Source organism: Lolium rigidum, chromosome 3, assembly GCF_022539505.1.
Source record: "Lolium rigidum isolate FL_2022 chromosome 3, APGP_CSIRO_Lrig_0.1, whole genome shotgun sequence".
Classification (NCBI taxonomy): Eukaryota; Viridiplantae; Streptophyta; class Magnoliopsida; order Poales; family Poaceae; genus Lolium; species Lolium rigidum.
Window position 1 is genome coordinate 347683522 of NC_061510.1, and position 14510 is coordinate 347698031.

The 14510-nt window shown below is 44.7% G+C and overlaps 1 protein-coding gene and 1 long non-coding RNA gene across 2 annotated transcripts; both read right to left on the reverse strand.

The window, feature by feature from the left end:
- Positions 1 to 799: 799 nt before the first annotated feature.
- On the reverse strand, positions 800 to 1989 carry LOC124704010. The gene is made up of 2 exons (XR_007003446.1): positions 1911 to 1989; positions 800 to 1183 (listed from the first exon to the last, which is right to left on the reverse strand). It is a non-coding gene; the product is annotated as an uncharacterized LOC124704010 (long non-coding RNA).
- Positions 1990 to 12251: 10262 nt separating this feature from the next.
- Positions 12252 to 14145, reverse strand: LOC124704009. Its single transcript, XM_047236241.1, has 2 exons — positions 13750 to 14145; positions 12252 to 12635 (listed from the first exon to the last, which is right to left on the reverse strand). The coding sequence occupies exons 1-2, from the start codon at positions 14143 to 14145 to the stop codon at positions 12465 to 12467; spliced, it is 567 nt and encodes a 188-aa protein (XP_047092197.1). The 3' UTR covers positions 12252 to 12464.
- Positions 14146 to 14510: the final 365 nt, after the last annotated feature.

Below are 14510 nucleotides of genomic sequence, written 5' to 3' on the forward strand. Positions count from 1 at the left end.
AACTGACAAAATCACAATCGACTAAGCTTTACGCCCTTCCACATGAATTTTATCGCTACCAACAATTTACATTTCTTTCGGATTATGAACATCCGAGTGGAATTCAATGTGCAACGTACTGAAACTGTCTCTGTTTGCGCTAAACAGAATTTCGCCTCCTTTTTCATACTATATGACTCAAAGTAGTCGTTGTCTTCTGAAGGAAGGAGAACGATCAATCAAGTACAGTACAAGAAAAGGAATGAAAATACAGCTCAAAATTATTACCACTAACAATATACATATTTCAGAAATTTCATGAAGGATCGTCCGTGGTGAATTTCAGTACAAGATGATCAACTAGAATATAGACTGATATGTGTGCAAAAAGTTCAAGCACAAAATATAAGCATAAAATAAAGTTGATCTGGCTCATTACTAACCATTGATATTTTATTGTATAACTTTAACGCAAAATAATTCAAGATGCACTTCAGTAATGAGCAGAATGAGATTTCTGAAATAAATTCAGAATATACAATTTGAATGTAGAGGACAGAAAAGTCACAAATTTGCTTCTTAGGGCATGTACAATGCAAGATGCTTAGAAAACTAAACCAGTTTTTATTTAAGTACCGGTGCTTATTTATACTAGGCCGATGCCTAACTAGTTATCTCTCCTATACAAATAAGCGCTAGAACTTACAAAAAAGTTAGGCTTATTCTCATAAGCACCCTTCTAAGCACCTTGCATCATGTAGGCAAGCCAATCGAGTACCAGAATAAATAAAATAATAACAATCATAAAAGCATGGCAGGATTTCATCACCACTAATAAGCCACCTACATATTTTGATTTCAAAGTCGAATTATCCAACAGAAAATTCAGTACATGGTGATGACCAGCTAATTTCCTTACCACTATGCTTTCAAGTTTCAACTGAACCTTGTACAAGTTTTACTGGCTATCTGCAGAGCCCTATAGCTCAAAGAGAAAGCCTTCGTTTCTTTGTGCGATGTCTCCTCGAGAATCCTACTCAAGCGCTGGTGCTACCTCAGTTGGATTACCTTCAAACACATCAGAGCCAGATGATTCTGCCTCTTCGGGGAACTCCTGTGTTAGGGACTCCTTGAAAGAAGGAGTTTCCCTGAAGTCTGTTGCACCATCGTTGTATGTAGCCACAGCGAATCCACAAGCAACCAACTGCACAAGTATGCAACATTATTTGTCAGACATTAAGCAAGAATCCGTAGACATGTGTAATTTGTCGCTTGCATGAGAGTTAACGTGGTGGCTAAGTTGATGCATGTCGTAATGGGAATGATCAAACACTAGGGGTGACTCAACAATGTAATTTAACAAATAAGCCGTATGTCTTTGAGGAAATGCATTTAAATAACTCCACACACCACCACTAGAGGACTTGGAGTTCTAGACAACGGAAAGGAGCCACTCTTCTGGTTCAGACTTGGAAAACAATTCAGTATCTCACCAAACTATACAAACAATGATTAAATCATGTAGCGTGAACATTAATACCTGGTTGTTTACAAACATAAATGAATTCTGGAACTATTACTCGTGATCAAAACAATTTTATTGTTAGTCCTGCCTCCTCTCCCAGTGCCATGTCATGACTTGTCGAATTGGAGGGGCTGTTTCATTTTTTCGATAAAGGGAATATATTAATATCAAAACGATACCAATTACACCCAGCCTCTGCAACAACATAGAGCTAATTTCAAAACCATTCCAACCTAATTTCAAAACCATTCCAACATAGAGCTACTCAACTGCAAATCAAAATTCTCTGGCGTAGAAAGACTGAAAGGTAAACTTGATTTCCTTTTGAGAAACTACTCAGATCCTACATCACAGAACTGTGCTACAGCCTACAGCCCGAAGTAATGGATGGGGAGGAGGTGCTCACGGAGAAGAAGACGCCGAACTCCCACATGTACTGCACGAAGAAGCCGAGGACATTCCACTGGGGTCCTTCCCAGAAATCGACCTGCTTCGGGTCAGCGAGGTACCTGCCGCCCCTTCCTCCTATACCAATCATAGGCACGTTCTGGTGGTGCCGTACGACACGATCTGCTGGGAGCTCCTTCGCAGGATGTGGCCGCATTGGAGGGCAGGGCGATTAAGATCAGAGTGATGGCCAATGCGTTGAACAGCGTGCCAGATTCTGGGGCTGTCCGCGTCAAGCACCTGGTGGATGCCTTCGAGAGCCCTGCTCTCAATCTCTGGCGCCACCGCTGATGCCGAACGGGCCGGCCGTGAGGAGGCATGGGCGTGAAGCATTGTTTTACTCGTCTGAGTTCCTGAACCTGGGTTAAGCAGGCTTTCTCTTCACTAGACGGCAGGTTTATGTGCTCAAGGAAGGGCTTGGGAACGTACGGACCGTTTTTTGACCTAACGCTCTGGCGATCGGGCGATCGGCAGGTGATTAGGGTTTTGGTTACCACGTCTGGGGATTCTTCTCAGGCGTGGGATTTCTGATCGATCTCCGCGGAGATTGCAGGCAGTGTTTGGTTTGCTGCGTTCATCAGGCAAGGGACGTCGCAGGTTTCTAGGGCTTGCTTCTGGCTGCGTTTTTTCTTTGGCTTTCTGAAGATCTGAGGGTTCTCTGGTTTCTCGTTATGGCGAGTCCGGCGGCGAGTTCTACCAGTCAAGCGGGTGGATCTGGGAGCAAGAAGGCGGAGGCGATAGATGATCTTCTTCAACGCCTAGGCATCGAGGAAGATGAATTTGATGATCTGGTTTTCGAGGAGGAGGAATCAGCTCCAAAGGAGGGCATGAAGTGGACAGCGCTGGCTAGGATTCATACGACGAATTTCTTCAGCCCTCAGACGTTTGAGCAACATATGAGAATTGCCTGGAGCCCGGCGAAAGAGGTGAAAATTCAACATCTTGATGAAAACTTATTTTCCATCCAGTGCTTCTGTTTAGGTGATTGGATCAAGGTCGAAAAAGGGGGTCCGTGGTTATTCCGACAAAATCCAGTTTGTATTGAGAAGTATGATGGGTTGGCGCCTATTGAATCAGTTGATCTAAATTTCTTTGCAACCTGGATCCAAATTCATAGGCTGCCTATAGGATACAGGAACGATACTCTAGTCAAAAATCTTACTGAGAGGAACGTTGGAAAAGTGTTGGAGGTCCAGATGAATGTTCAAGGCATGGGTAACTTTGTCCGAGCCAGGGTGAAATTAGATGTGAGGAAGGTTTTAGCGAGGTTTGTAACAATTTCAAGAGACGGCAAGAGGGAATTCTATCAAGTTAAATATGAAAAGATGCCAAGGTATTGTGGTGCCTGTGGATTTGTTGGTCACTCCCACCTGGAATGTGGAACTGGAGAGCATGATGAGAACAACCTCAAATGGGGTGATTTTTTGCAAGCCGATTGGTCTTCCTGGCATGGCCGTGGAATTGGTGGTAACCGTGGAGGTGGCCGTGGTGGCCGTGGAGGGCGTTCTGACCAGGATGGTAATGGAGAGGGAAGAGGACGTGGAACCAATGGGGCTCGGGGTAGAGGTGGTATGGCATCCTGGAGGTATAATGCTCTCCCCTATGTCGATGGGGTTGTTGCGGCTGAGGATCCGTTAGATGATACAGGTTCTAGTCCTGTGAAGAAGCCTGATGAGGAGATGGAGGAAAATGGCTCCTCAGACTCAACTGTGAAGAGGAGATTGGAGATGAACCAGCAGGATGAGGATGGACTTTTTGGCCAAAATAAAGAGGATCTTGGTGCAGCGATGGTGGTGGATACTGGATGTCCTACTATTGCTGGTCCTGGAAAGGTGGACAAAACTAGAACTAAACGTTCTAAGAAGGATGGAGTTATCTCCCCTTCAAATGGATCGGCGGGCTCCTTCGAGGAGTCTGTCCGGTCGCAATGAGGATATTAGGCCTCAACTGTCAGGGTCTGGGTAACGCCCCGACAGTTCGTGCGCTCTCTGATCTACAGAAGCGAAGTAACCCCGAGGTGCTGTTTTTGTCGGAGACACACCTCGATGAATACCCGGCAGAATGTCTAAGAAGACGATTACAAATGGATTCAAAAATTATAAACCCGAGTGATGGGAGAAGTGGAGGTCTGATCATGTTATGGAAAAGAGAGATTTCAATTCAGCAAGTTTATTCAGCGCCAAAATATATAGATGTCCATATTGATGAAGGACAAGGACGGAAGTGGCGCCTTACTGGGATATATGGCGAACCTCGCTGGGAAGATAAATATAAAACTTGGGATAAAATGCGGGAACTCAAACACGATTCCAATTTACCGTGGCTGATTCTTGGAGACTTGAATGAGATCATGTTTTCACATGAGAAAGAAGGTGGAAATCAGCGCCCCGCTGCATTCATGCAAGCTTTCCGTGATGCCTTGACGGATTGCGATCTCGAAGACCTTGGGTTTCAAGGGGAAAAATTTACTTGGAAGAGAGGAAGAATTAGGGAAAGACTTGATAGGGTTGTGTCTGATGGGGCTTGGAACACAATGCATCCAGGGGCTGTGGTCTTGCACCTCGATTATACGAAATCTGATCACAGAGCTATCCTGGTGGATACTGACTACCAACCAGCTGTGACTGGTTCTAGAACTGGGCCTCGGCGCTTTGAGGCCAAATGGCTGCGCGAAGCGGGTTTTCGTGACGTTGTTAAAGCTGCATGGGAATCGGCGGGAGAAGCTACCTCTGGCGGCGTGTTAGCCAAGTTAGGACGCATGCATAAATCGATCCATGAGTGGGATAGCTCGGTTCTCAAAAAACCGCACAAACGACTTCGTCGGGCGCAGCGAAAATTGGAGAATGCTATGAATGGCCAGATGAATGATGAAAATGAAGCAATTGCAAAGGAGATGGCGGATTTGATCGAGTTATTACTTGAACAAGATGAGATTCATTGGCTGCAGCGATCAAGAGCAAATTGGTTACAACTTGGCGATAGAAATACTACTTTCTTTCATAATTTTGCCTCAGCTCGCCGAAAGAAGAACTTTATCAAGAAACTCAAGATTAATGATGATAATTGGGTGGAGGGTACGGAGCCTCTAAAACCGGTAATCCATGATTATTTTTTTAACCTATTTACTTCTGAGGTACAGGATCTTGATCCGGAGATGATGGCAAAAATCTTACCAAGAGTTACTGACGCTATGAATGAAAGCTTATTAGCTCCTTTCTCAGTAGAAGATGTGAAGAAAGCTATTTTTAGTATTGGAGACTTCAAAGCGCCAGGGCCAGATGGGTTACATGCAGTGTTTTATAAACAATTTTGGGATGTCTGCGGGGAAGAAATTACTACTGAAGTGTTACAGGCACTGAATACTGGGATAATACCGGATGGCTGGAACGATACTACCATTGTGTTGATACCCAAGGTCAATGATCCGGAGAATGTTACACAGTTTCACCCAATTAGCTTGTGCAATGTTATATACAAAATTATATCCAAAGTGCTAGCTCAGAGATTAAAGGCAATTCTCCCTGATATCATTGCTCCTACACAAAGTGCCTTTGTTCCAGGGCGACTCATTACTGATAATGTGCTGGTGGCGTATGAATGTATTCACTCAATAAAAAATAAGAGATCTGGCAGTAATGGAACTTGTGCTGTCAAGCTTGATATGCATAAAGCTTATGACCGCGTTGAATGGATCTTTTTGGAAAATATGATGCGACGCTTGGGCTTTGCTGAAAGATGGATTTTTCTGATGATGGCTTGTGTCAGCTCGGTCAGGTATCAAGTGAGATTTAATTCTGATGAAACTGATATGTTCACTCCTACTAGAGGTCTCCGTCAGGGGGATCCACTATCTCCATATTTGTTCCTCCTTTGTGCGGAGGGATTATCTAGTCTTCTGTTGTATGAAGAAGAAGTTGGTGGCATTGATGGGATTAGGGTGTGCAGAAATGCACCGTCGGTATCACACCTGTTATTCGCTGATGATTCCCTCATTCTCATGAAAGCTGATATGAATAATGCAACTTCCTTGCAACGATCATTGGATACCTACTGTGCAAACTCTGGACAGATGGTGAGTTTAGCAAAATCTAGTATATTCTTTTCGCCTAACACCAATGCTCTCCTAAGGGCTGAAATATGTGAAGCTCTACATATTGATACAGAAGCACTATCAGATAAGTATCTTGGTCTCCCAGCTCTTGTTGGTGCGGACAGGAGTGATTGCTTCAAACATTTTATAGAAAGAATTATTTGAAGGATAAACGGTTGGAAGGAAAAACAACTATCTCTGGGGGGGAAAGAGATTCTCCTGAAGGCAGTGGCTCAGGCTATCCCGGTGTATGCTATGTCGGTTTTCCTGATTCCGAAAGGTGTTTGCAAAAGTATGATGGATGCTATATCCAGTTTCTGGTGGGGGGATGATGAAAATAGTAAGAAGATGCATTGGTTGGCATGGTGGAAGCTTTGCTACCCAAAAAATGATGGCGGCATGGGTTTTAGGGATTTCCATTCATTCAATTTGGCAATGCTAGCCAAGCAAGTCTGGAGGTTGACTAATGAACTTGATTCTCTTTGTGCACAGGTTCTAAGGGCTAAGTACTATCCACACGGTGATATTTTGAAAGCAGGCCCAAAAGCTGGATCGTCTTTTACTTGGCAAAGCATAGTTGCTGGGCTTTCTACCTTCAAACGTGGATGTATTTGGAGAGTTGGTAATGGAGAAATGATTAATATCTGGCAGGACCCGTGGATTCCAACAAGCAGTACAAGGAAGGTTATTTCACCTAGAGCTGGTGCGGTTTATACAAAAGTGTGCGATTTGATAAGTCCAATTACTGGGCAATGGGATGAGGAGCTTCTCAATTCTTTGTTTTGTACGGTTGATAGAGAACGGATCAGGCGTATTCCAATTAATAACCAGGGATTTCAAGACTTTGTTGCTTGGAGTCACACAAAACATGGGCAATATACAGTCAGATCGGGGTATCATATGCAATGGAAACATCAGTTTGGTCCTAATTCTTCACAGCTGACTGCTCCTAATGTTTCAGCGACAAACCCGGTTTGGAAATCTGTATGGAGCATGCAGGTTCCAAGTAAGGTGAAGATTTTTATATGGCGTTCTCTACATGGAATTGTTCCATTAAAATGTGTCTTAGCAAATCGCCATATTGGTACGTCAGGAGAGTGTCCAATTTGTCACCAGGGGCCAGAAACGGTCATGCATTTGCTCTTCTTATGTCCGGCTGCAAAAAGTATATGGCAAAATCCGGGGCTTACTGATCTGATTGATGAAGCTACAAACGTGGATAGGTCCGGTTCTGCGGTCCTAGAATATCTTATGAGGTTACAACAAAATAACATGCAAGGATTGGAAAGTGTGGGGTTAAAAGAAGTGATTGCGGTGACATGCTGGTACCTTTGGTGGATTCGGAGAAAAAGAATCCGAGATGAATCTGTCCCACCTATTTACAAGTGCAAACTTTCGATCCTATCTATTACAGCACATGCAGGTAAAAAACCGATGAATACTGGCCAAGTCGGGAGTATCACCTGGACCAGACCAGAGGCGCGTACGATGAAATTGAATGTGGATGCGGCTTACTATGTGGAAGAAGGAACAGGGGCTGTGGGTGCAGTGATCCGTGACTATGAGGGTAGGTTTGTGGCGGCAAAGACAGTCCTATTACCGCATGTGGCGTCGGCAGCGATGGCAGAGGCGGCGGCCATGTGTCAAGGGTTGATACTAGCTGAATCAATCGGATGTAACCGTCTAGTAGCTGAATCGGACTCAATGGAGACAATAGAAGCCTGTTCTGGAGGACATCGTTGGTGGAATGAATCTTCTGCAATTTTTGCAGACTGCGTTGACAGAGTGGCTTCCATCGGCGAGGTGTCCTTCAAATTCTGTCCCAGAGAAGCAAACCAGGTGGCCCATGAGCTAGGTCGTCATAGCTCTAGCAGCAAAAGCTCTTGTACTTGGGACGATGATCCCCCTAGGTTTCTCTTAGACAAGTTGTTAAACGATGTAACCAAACTTTGATCTTTTTAGCAGCAAGTTTCAGACGCACTCTTTTCCTTACCAGGGTACCGAAGGGGACTGGAAGGTTTTTAATGAGGCGGCTTGCTAGCTTAATATATATTGCATTTCAAAAAAAAAAAGACGGCAGGTTTATGTACTAGCTGAATGTAGAGCGATTAATTTATGTCTTGAACAAAACATGTGTATAAGTTGTAAAATTTTCCATATTTGTTCTTCGTTTATGTACTAGTTGGATGATTTTTGCAACTTTTGATCGTTCCTGATACCATTACAATTATATGACATATTTGTCAGAACACACCACCTGGCTAAAAAAGGAAAGCTTTGCACTTTGTCTTCAAAATCAGTCATCGCAAGAAAAAGTACAAAACTTTCCGTTTTTAGGCTGGTGGTGTGTTCTGGCAAATGTGTCACAAAATTATAATGGTACCTGACAAAGATATAATCGGACGGTGTGTTTCAGCAAATGCTAGAAAATAACGGTGTCCTGTAGCAAAATTTCCCTTGAATTTAATGTTCAGTTCTTCCACTGGTTTCTGCATTTTTGCCATGATTGAATGTAATGATCAGTTCTTCCACTCTCGAACTAAATCTACAAGATCGAATGTAATCTTCGCAATAAGACACTAACAATCAGTCTTGCATTTGCGACCAATTCTTCTTTGACTGATAATGCAACGTGTTCTGTGCTGAGCACCATCTCTTCCAGCCTCTCCACTTCCTCATCTTGTCATGCAAATCGTTGTACAGGAAAGGATCAACTGCCAATCGTCTTGTAAAATAAGGCAACTGTGACACTCTGAATATGAAGTGATGTTTAAATATTATTTTAAGAGAAAATTTCTTCATAACTGTGCAATACGGAAAAACAACTGAAGAAAGAAACAGATCCCTAGTGGGGGACGGTGTGAACTGTGTGTGTCATGTGTTCTTGGACCGCCGGCGGGTGGCGTCGCCGCCGGCCGTGGGCGTGGTGTAGTCATGGACGGCCGCGTGTGGGGTGGAGTCAGAGGCAGAGGGTGTGTGGGGTGGATCCGGAGGTGGAGACGTGGAGTCGGAGGTGGAGACGTGGAGTCGGAGGCAGAGGCGAGCTGTGTAGAGTTAATCGTCGTCGTAGGCGGCAACGCCGGCGTCAACTACTGGGCGATTGCGTTTTGAGTTTTTCTTTACCGAAAGGGTACGGTCACAACCTTATGTGCTCCTGGACCTAATGTTTGTCACGTGGATACACACACGTTGCATAGGTTCATACTTGTGCACTTACTAGCACAAGTAGAAGGTACCGTAAAAACTCCCGCCCACTAGCCACTCCCTGGCATACGCCTACTCCTCAACTTCGCTTGCGTTGTCGACCGCTGACCTCGACGCGACCACAAAGGCCACGGGCGAGCGTTGTATGAATATAGGGATGCCGGACGCCTGGAGGCTCGCCCTTCTCCAACCTATCTCGTGCAGGGAAACTAGCACCGGCCATGCATCTTGTGAGAGGACCTACAAAGTATTTTTTGCTTTCGGGTCATGGAAAGCTTAAACATGATGAAGGTGTGGAAGGACTCGAATGACGATTCAGTAATCACTGCCTGCTTTATGAGTCCCCTGTGTGTGAATTTCATTCCCGGGGCTGGTCACTACCGTATGTGTCTTGTCAGTCCACCTAACACATTATATTATACTGTCATAACATCTCATGAACACCAACGCCTCTTCTTGCAGTCTATATCGTGTTGGGTCTATATATATACACACACACCTGTCCTCCACTCCTCATCTCAACTCCTCCCAGAAAATGTGTAGACATTTCATAATTCTACTAGTTATGATATATAGGAATAGGCAAAGTTTCCAAAGTTGGTGCATTTGCTTATATCTGCTTAATGAGTAAGGCGAAGCTTTGAGAACGGAAGGCATTGGGATAAACAATATTTTGGAGAACAGAACCTTTCGCAAATGTGTACATGACAGGGTCACTGCCCACTTAGTAGAGCGCTCTCGGGAGGGTTGTTCTGCTGCTACAAGCTGAAATGGCCTTGCAAGTCCTTTCCAACTAGGTTCAGGAAAACCTTGAACCAAAAGCTAGGAGAGGTCTCGCAGGAACAAGAGGACTTGATGTTCACTGCGTGCTTTATGTGTTCCCTGTCGAGCTGGACCGTGCAGTCCCACAGCTCGTCTCATGGGCATTGGTACGTTAGGGCTCCAGCGGGCGGCAGTTAGATCATGTACGTCCTGCCAAGCTCCTACAGTTCTCTTGTTTCTCTTGACTTGACTTATTAATGAAAAAACTGCTCACTAACAAAATGAAAGACGATCTAGAATCTACCCTCCTGTGCCTTCTTGCCTAGGATGTTCATGGATCACGAGTTGACAGGGACGGAGCTGGCAAATAGCGACTGGTGTCAGCTGAATATGGCGAGTTTTGTTCTTGTTGTCAAATGCTGCAGTTGAATGCGGAGATGACCACAAAAACCATCGATGTACATGGACAAAATGATATGTGTGTCTTTAAAAGCAGTACAATGGTGACAATAATTACCTAAAATGCATCAGAAGAAATTACAAATTGGTACTCGGACCACCTAGGGACGACTACAAAAACTAGCGTGAGCCAAAGGCGCGTCGTCGTCTTCGCCCCTTCATCACTGGGGCTAGGCAATGTTTATCGTAGTAGAGCTTGTTGTAGTAAACAGACGGGAAGTCGTCGTGCTAAGGTCTCAATGGACTACGCACTAGAGCAGCAACCTTCGCCAATGATGACATCTCTAGATCGGAAGAGACTGACATGAAACCATACCAACGAACACGAAAACCAGTTAGATCCCGGGAGATCCGTCGGGCACATGACTCCACGTGCCCTCCACCCGCGGTAGACGCACCACTTGAGAAGGGGTATGGCGGAGAGGACTTTATTTTGATTTCAGGATGTAGCTGTCGCCTCATCATCCCGAAATACACAGAGAAACAAGGTAAATAAAAAAGGAAACTCCCTGCCGGCGAGAGACCGTGGTCCGCAACAGCTCCAAGGTCACCAAAGGTGTAACGAGCTGAGAGCATCACCGGTGAGAAGAACGGAACCCTAGACAGGTTTGTGGCGGCCGCCTGTGATTGCCTCTCCTGGGTGCTCTTAGCGTACCGGTTTAGTTTAGCTCTAGAAATAATACAAACTTGCCTCCGGAGTGTTATGCGTCCTCACATATTCAGGCAGACGACAAAAACTGATACGGAGTGCTAGAAGATTTGCTAATCCCCAAGTCAACGTCAGTTAAGTGTCAGCAGAACAAGCTGCGTATTATTAGGTTTATCTACAACTGCACGTACAAATTGTGTCGTCTGCAGAAATGGGTATTTGCCCAAAGCGCTTTTCAAAACCAGAAGCTATGTACAGACGTGCAACTACCAACGCACTTTCAAAGTTCAAAAGCTCCATACAATCTATAAATGCAAATACCCAGCTACCATTTGATCATAAACTGACAAAATCACAATCGACTAAGCTTTACGGCCTTCCACATGAATTTTATTGCTACCAACAATTTACATTTCTTTTCGGATTATGAACATCCGAGTGGAATTCAATGTGCAACGTACTGAAACTGTCTCTTTTTGCGCGAAACAGAATTTCGCCTCCTTTTTCATACTATATGACTCAAAGTAGTCGTTGTCTTCTGAAGGAAGGAGAACGATCAATCAAGTACAAGAAAAGGAATGAAAATACAGCTCAAAATTATTACCGCTAACAATATACATATTTCAGAAATTTCATGAAGGATCGTCCGTGGAGAATTTCAGTACAAGGTGATCAACTAGAATATAGACTGATATGTGTGCAAAAAGTTCAAGCACAAAATATAAGCATAAAATAAAGTTGATCTACCTCATTACTAACCATTGATATTTTATTTTATAACTTTAACGCAAAATAATTCAAGATGCACTTCAGTAATGAGCAGAATGAGATTTCTGAAATAAATTCAGAATATACAATTTGAAGGTAGAGGACAGAAAAGTCACAAATTTGCTTCTTAGGGCATGTACAATGCAAGATGCTTAGAAAACTAAACCAGTTTTTATTTAAGTACCGGTGCTTATTTATACTAGGCCGATGCCTAACTAGGCACCTCTCCTATACAAATAAGCACTAGAACTTACAAAAAAGTTAGGCTTATTCTCATAAGCACCCTTCTAAGCACCTTGCATCATGTAGGCAAGCCAATCGAGTACCAGAATAAATAAAATAATAACAATCATAAAAGCATGGCAGGATTTCATCACCACTAATAAGCCACCTACATATTTTGATTTCAAAGTCGAATTATCCAACAGAAAATTCAGTACATGGTAATGACCAGCTAATTTCCTTACCACTATGCTTTCAAGTTTCAACTGAACCTTGTACAAGTTTTACTGGCTATCTGCAGAACCCTATAGCTCAAAGAGAAAGCCTTCGTTTCTTTGTGCGATGTCTCCTCGAGAATCCTACTCAAGCGCTGGTGCTACCTCAGTTGGATTACCTTCAAACACATCAGAGCCAGATGATTCTGCCTCTTCGGGGAACTCCTGTGTTAGGGACTCCTTGAAAGAAGGAGTTTCCCTGAAGTCTGTTGCACCATCGTTGTATGTAGCCACAGCGAATCCACAAGCAACCAACTGCACAAGTATGCAACATTAATTGTCAGACATTAAGCGAGAATCCGCATACATGTGTAATTTGTTGCTTGCATGAGGGTTAACGTGGGTGGATTAATTTTGATGATATCAGAGGATGGGATCACATGCAAAGTTATCTCTACATATTGAGTGCACATCTGCAAGGAACGGTGGTTAAGTTGATGCATGTCATAATGGCAATGATCAAAGAGAGAAGTCCAATTTACCCCCCCCTAAACTTGTCTCAAAGTTCAGATTACAACCCTCAACTTTATTTTGGTTCAATTTTCAACCATAAATTCTATAAATCGTTCGGAATTGGACCTTCTACCCTTTTTGACATGTATTAAACCGGTTTTTCTAGCTAGTTAGCGGTTTTTCTTCCTATATATTGTGCCAACTCATCAACATACAACATAAACGGTACAAGAAAAACCAGCTTAATACAATGCAAGGGGTGATTTTGAACCGTTTTTAGAATTCAGGGTTGAAAGTTGAACCAAAGTAAAGTTGGGGGTTGTAAGCTGAACTTTGAGACAAGTTTAGGGGGTAAATTGGACTTCTGTCATGATCAAACACTAGGGTGACTCAACAATGTAAGTTAGCCGTACGTCTTTGAGGAAGTGCAAGTAAATAAATTCCTGTATGTATTTGAGCAATCTCCCGTCTCCGCACACTACCACTAGATGACTTAGAGTTCTAGAAACGGAAAGGAGCCACTCCTCTGGTTCAAACTTGGAAAACAATTCAGTATCTCACCATACTACAAACAATGAGTAAATCATGTAGTGTGAACATTAATACCTGCTTTTTTACAAACATAAATGAATTCTGGAATAATTACTCGCGATCTAAACAATTTTAATGCTAGTTTGGCCTCCTCTCCCAGTGCCAATTGTCGAACTGGAGGGGCTGTTTCATGTGACTTCCACTTCCTAATTTCAAAACCATTCCAGCATAGAGCTACTGATCTACTTAACTGCAAATCAAAATTCTCTGGCGTAGAAAGACTGTAAAGTAAACTCGATTTCCTTTTGAGAAACATTCAGATCCTACGTCACAGACTGTGCTACAGACTACAGCACGAAGTAATCGAGGAGGAAGAGGTGCTCACGGAGAAGAAGACGCCGAACGCCCACATGTACTGCACGAAGAAGCCGAGGACATTCCACTGGGGTCCTTCCCAGAAGTCGACCTGCTTCGGGTCAGCGAGGTACGGCATCGGCTCCGTGGACACCTCGAACCCCAGCGGCTCCCCCTCCCACTCCACGCCCTCCCACGCCGACGCGGAGTCGTCCTCCTCCGCGTCCGGGGTCTCGACGCCTCCGCGCCGCTTCTTGCCGCCGCGCTCCTCGAGGCGCCGCTGCGTGCGGGACGAGACGCCGGCCCGGCGCGCGAGCGCCACGTGCAGGGCGGCGCGGCGGCTCAGGGGCGGGGCGCCGGGAGGGACGCGACGGCGGGCGGCGGCGGTGGCCGTGCTGAACGGCGTGGGGGAGGCGAGGAGAGACATCCATCTGTCCTATAGCAATTCATACTGGAGCCCTTCGCAAGATCACCACCTACCTGCCGCCCCTTCTGGCCAATGCGTTGAACAGCGTGCCAGATTCTGGGGCTGTCCGCGTCTGGTGGATGCCTTCGAGAGCCCTGCTCTCAATCTCTGGCGCCACCGCTGATGCCGAACGGGCCGGTGAGGAGGCATGGGCGTGAAGCATTGTTTTTTGCTCGTCTGAGTTCCTGAACCCAAGCAAGCTTCTCTTCACTAGACGGCAGCGTGGAAAAAATAGCGCGCTATTTCAGCGCTAATAGCAGGCTATAGCGTTTTTGGACATGCCACGCTACATCATTTCAGCGCTATAGTGTGCTATAGCGCGCTAT

Excerpts from the sequence above, each read along its gene's own strand:
- LOC124704009 (XM_047236241.1), bottom strand. The coding sequence starts at position 14,145 with ATGTCTCTCCTCGCCTCCCCCACGCCGTTCAGCACGGCCACCGCCGCC. Across the intron at positions 12,636-13,749 it reads CGTTCGGCGTCTTCTTCTCC|TTGGTTGCTTGTGGATTCGC; the intron begins GTGAGCACCTCT and ends ATACTTGTGCAG.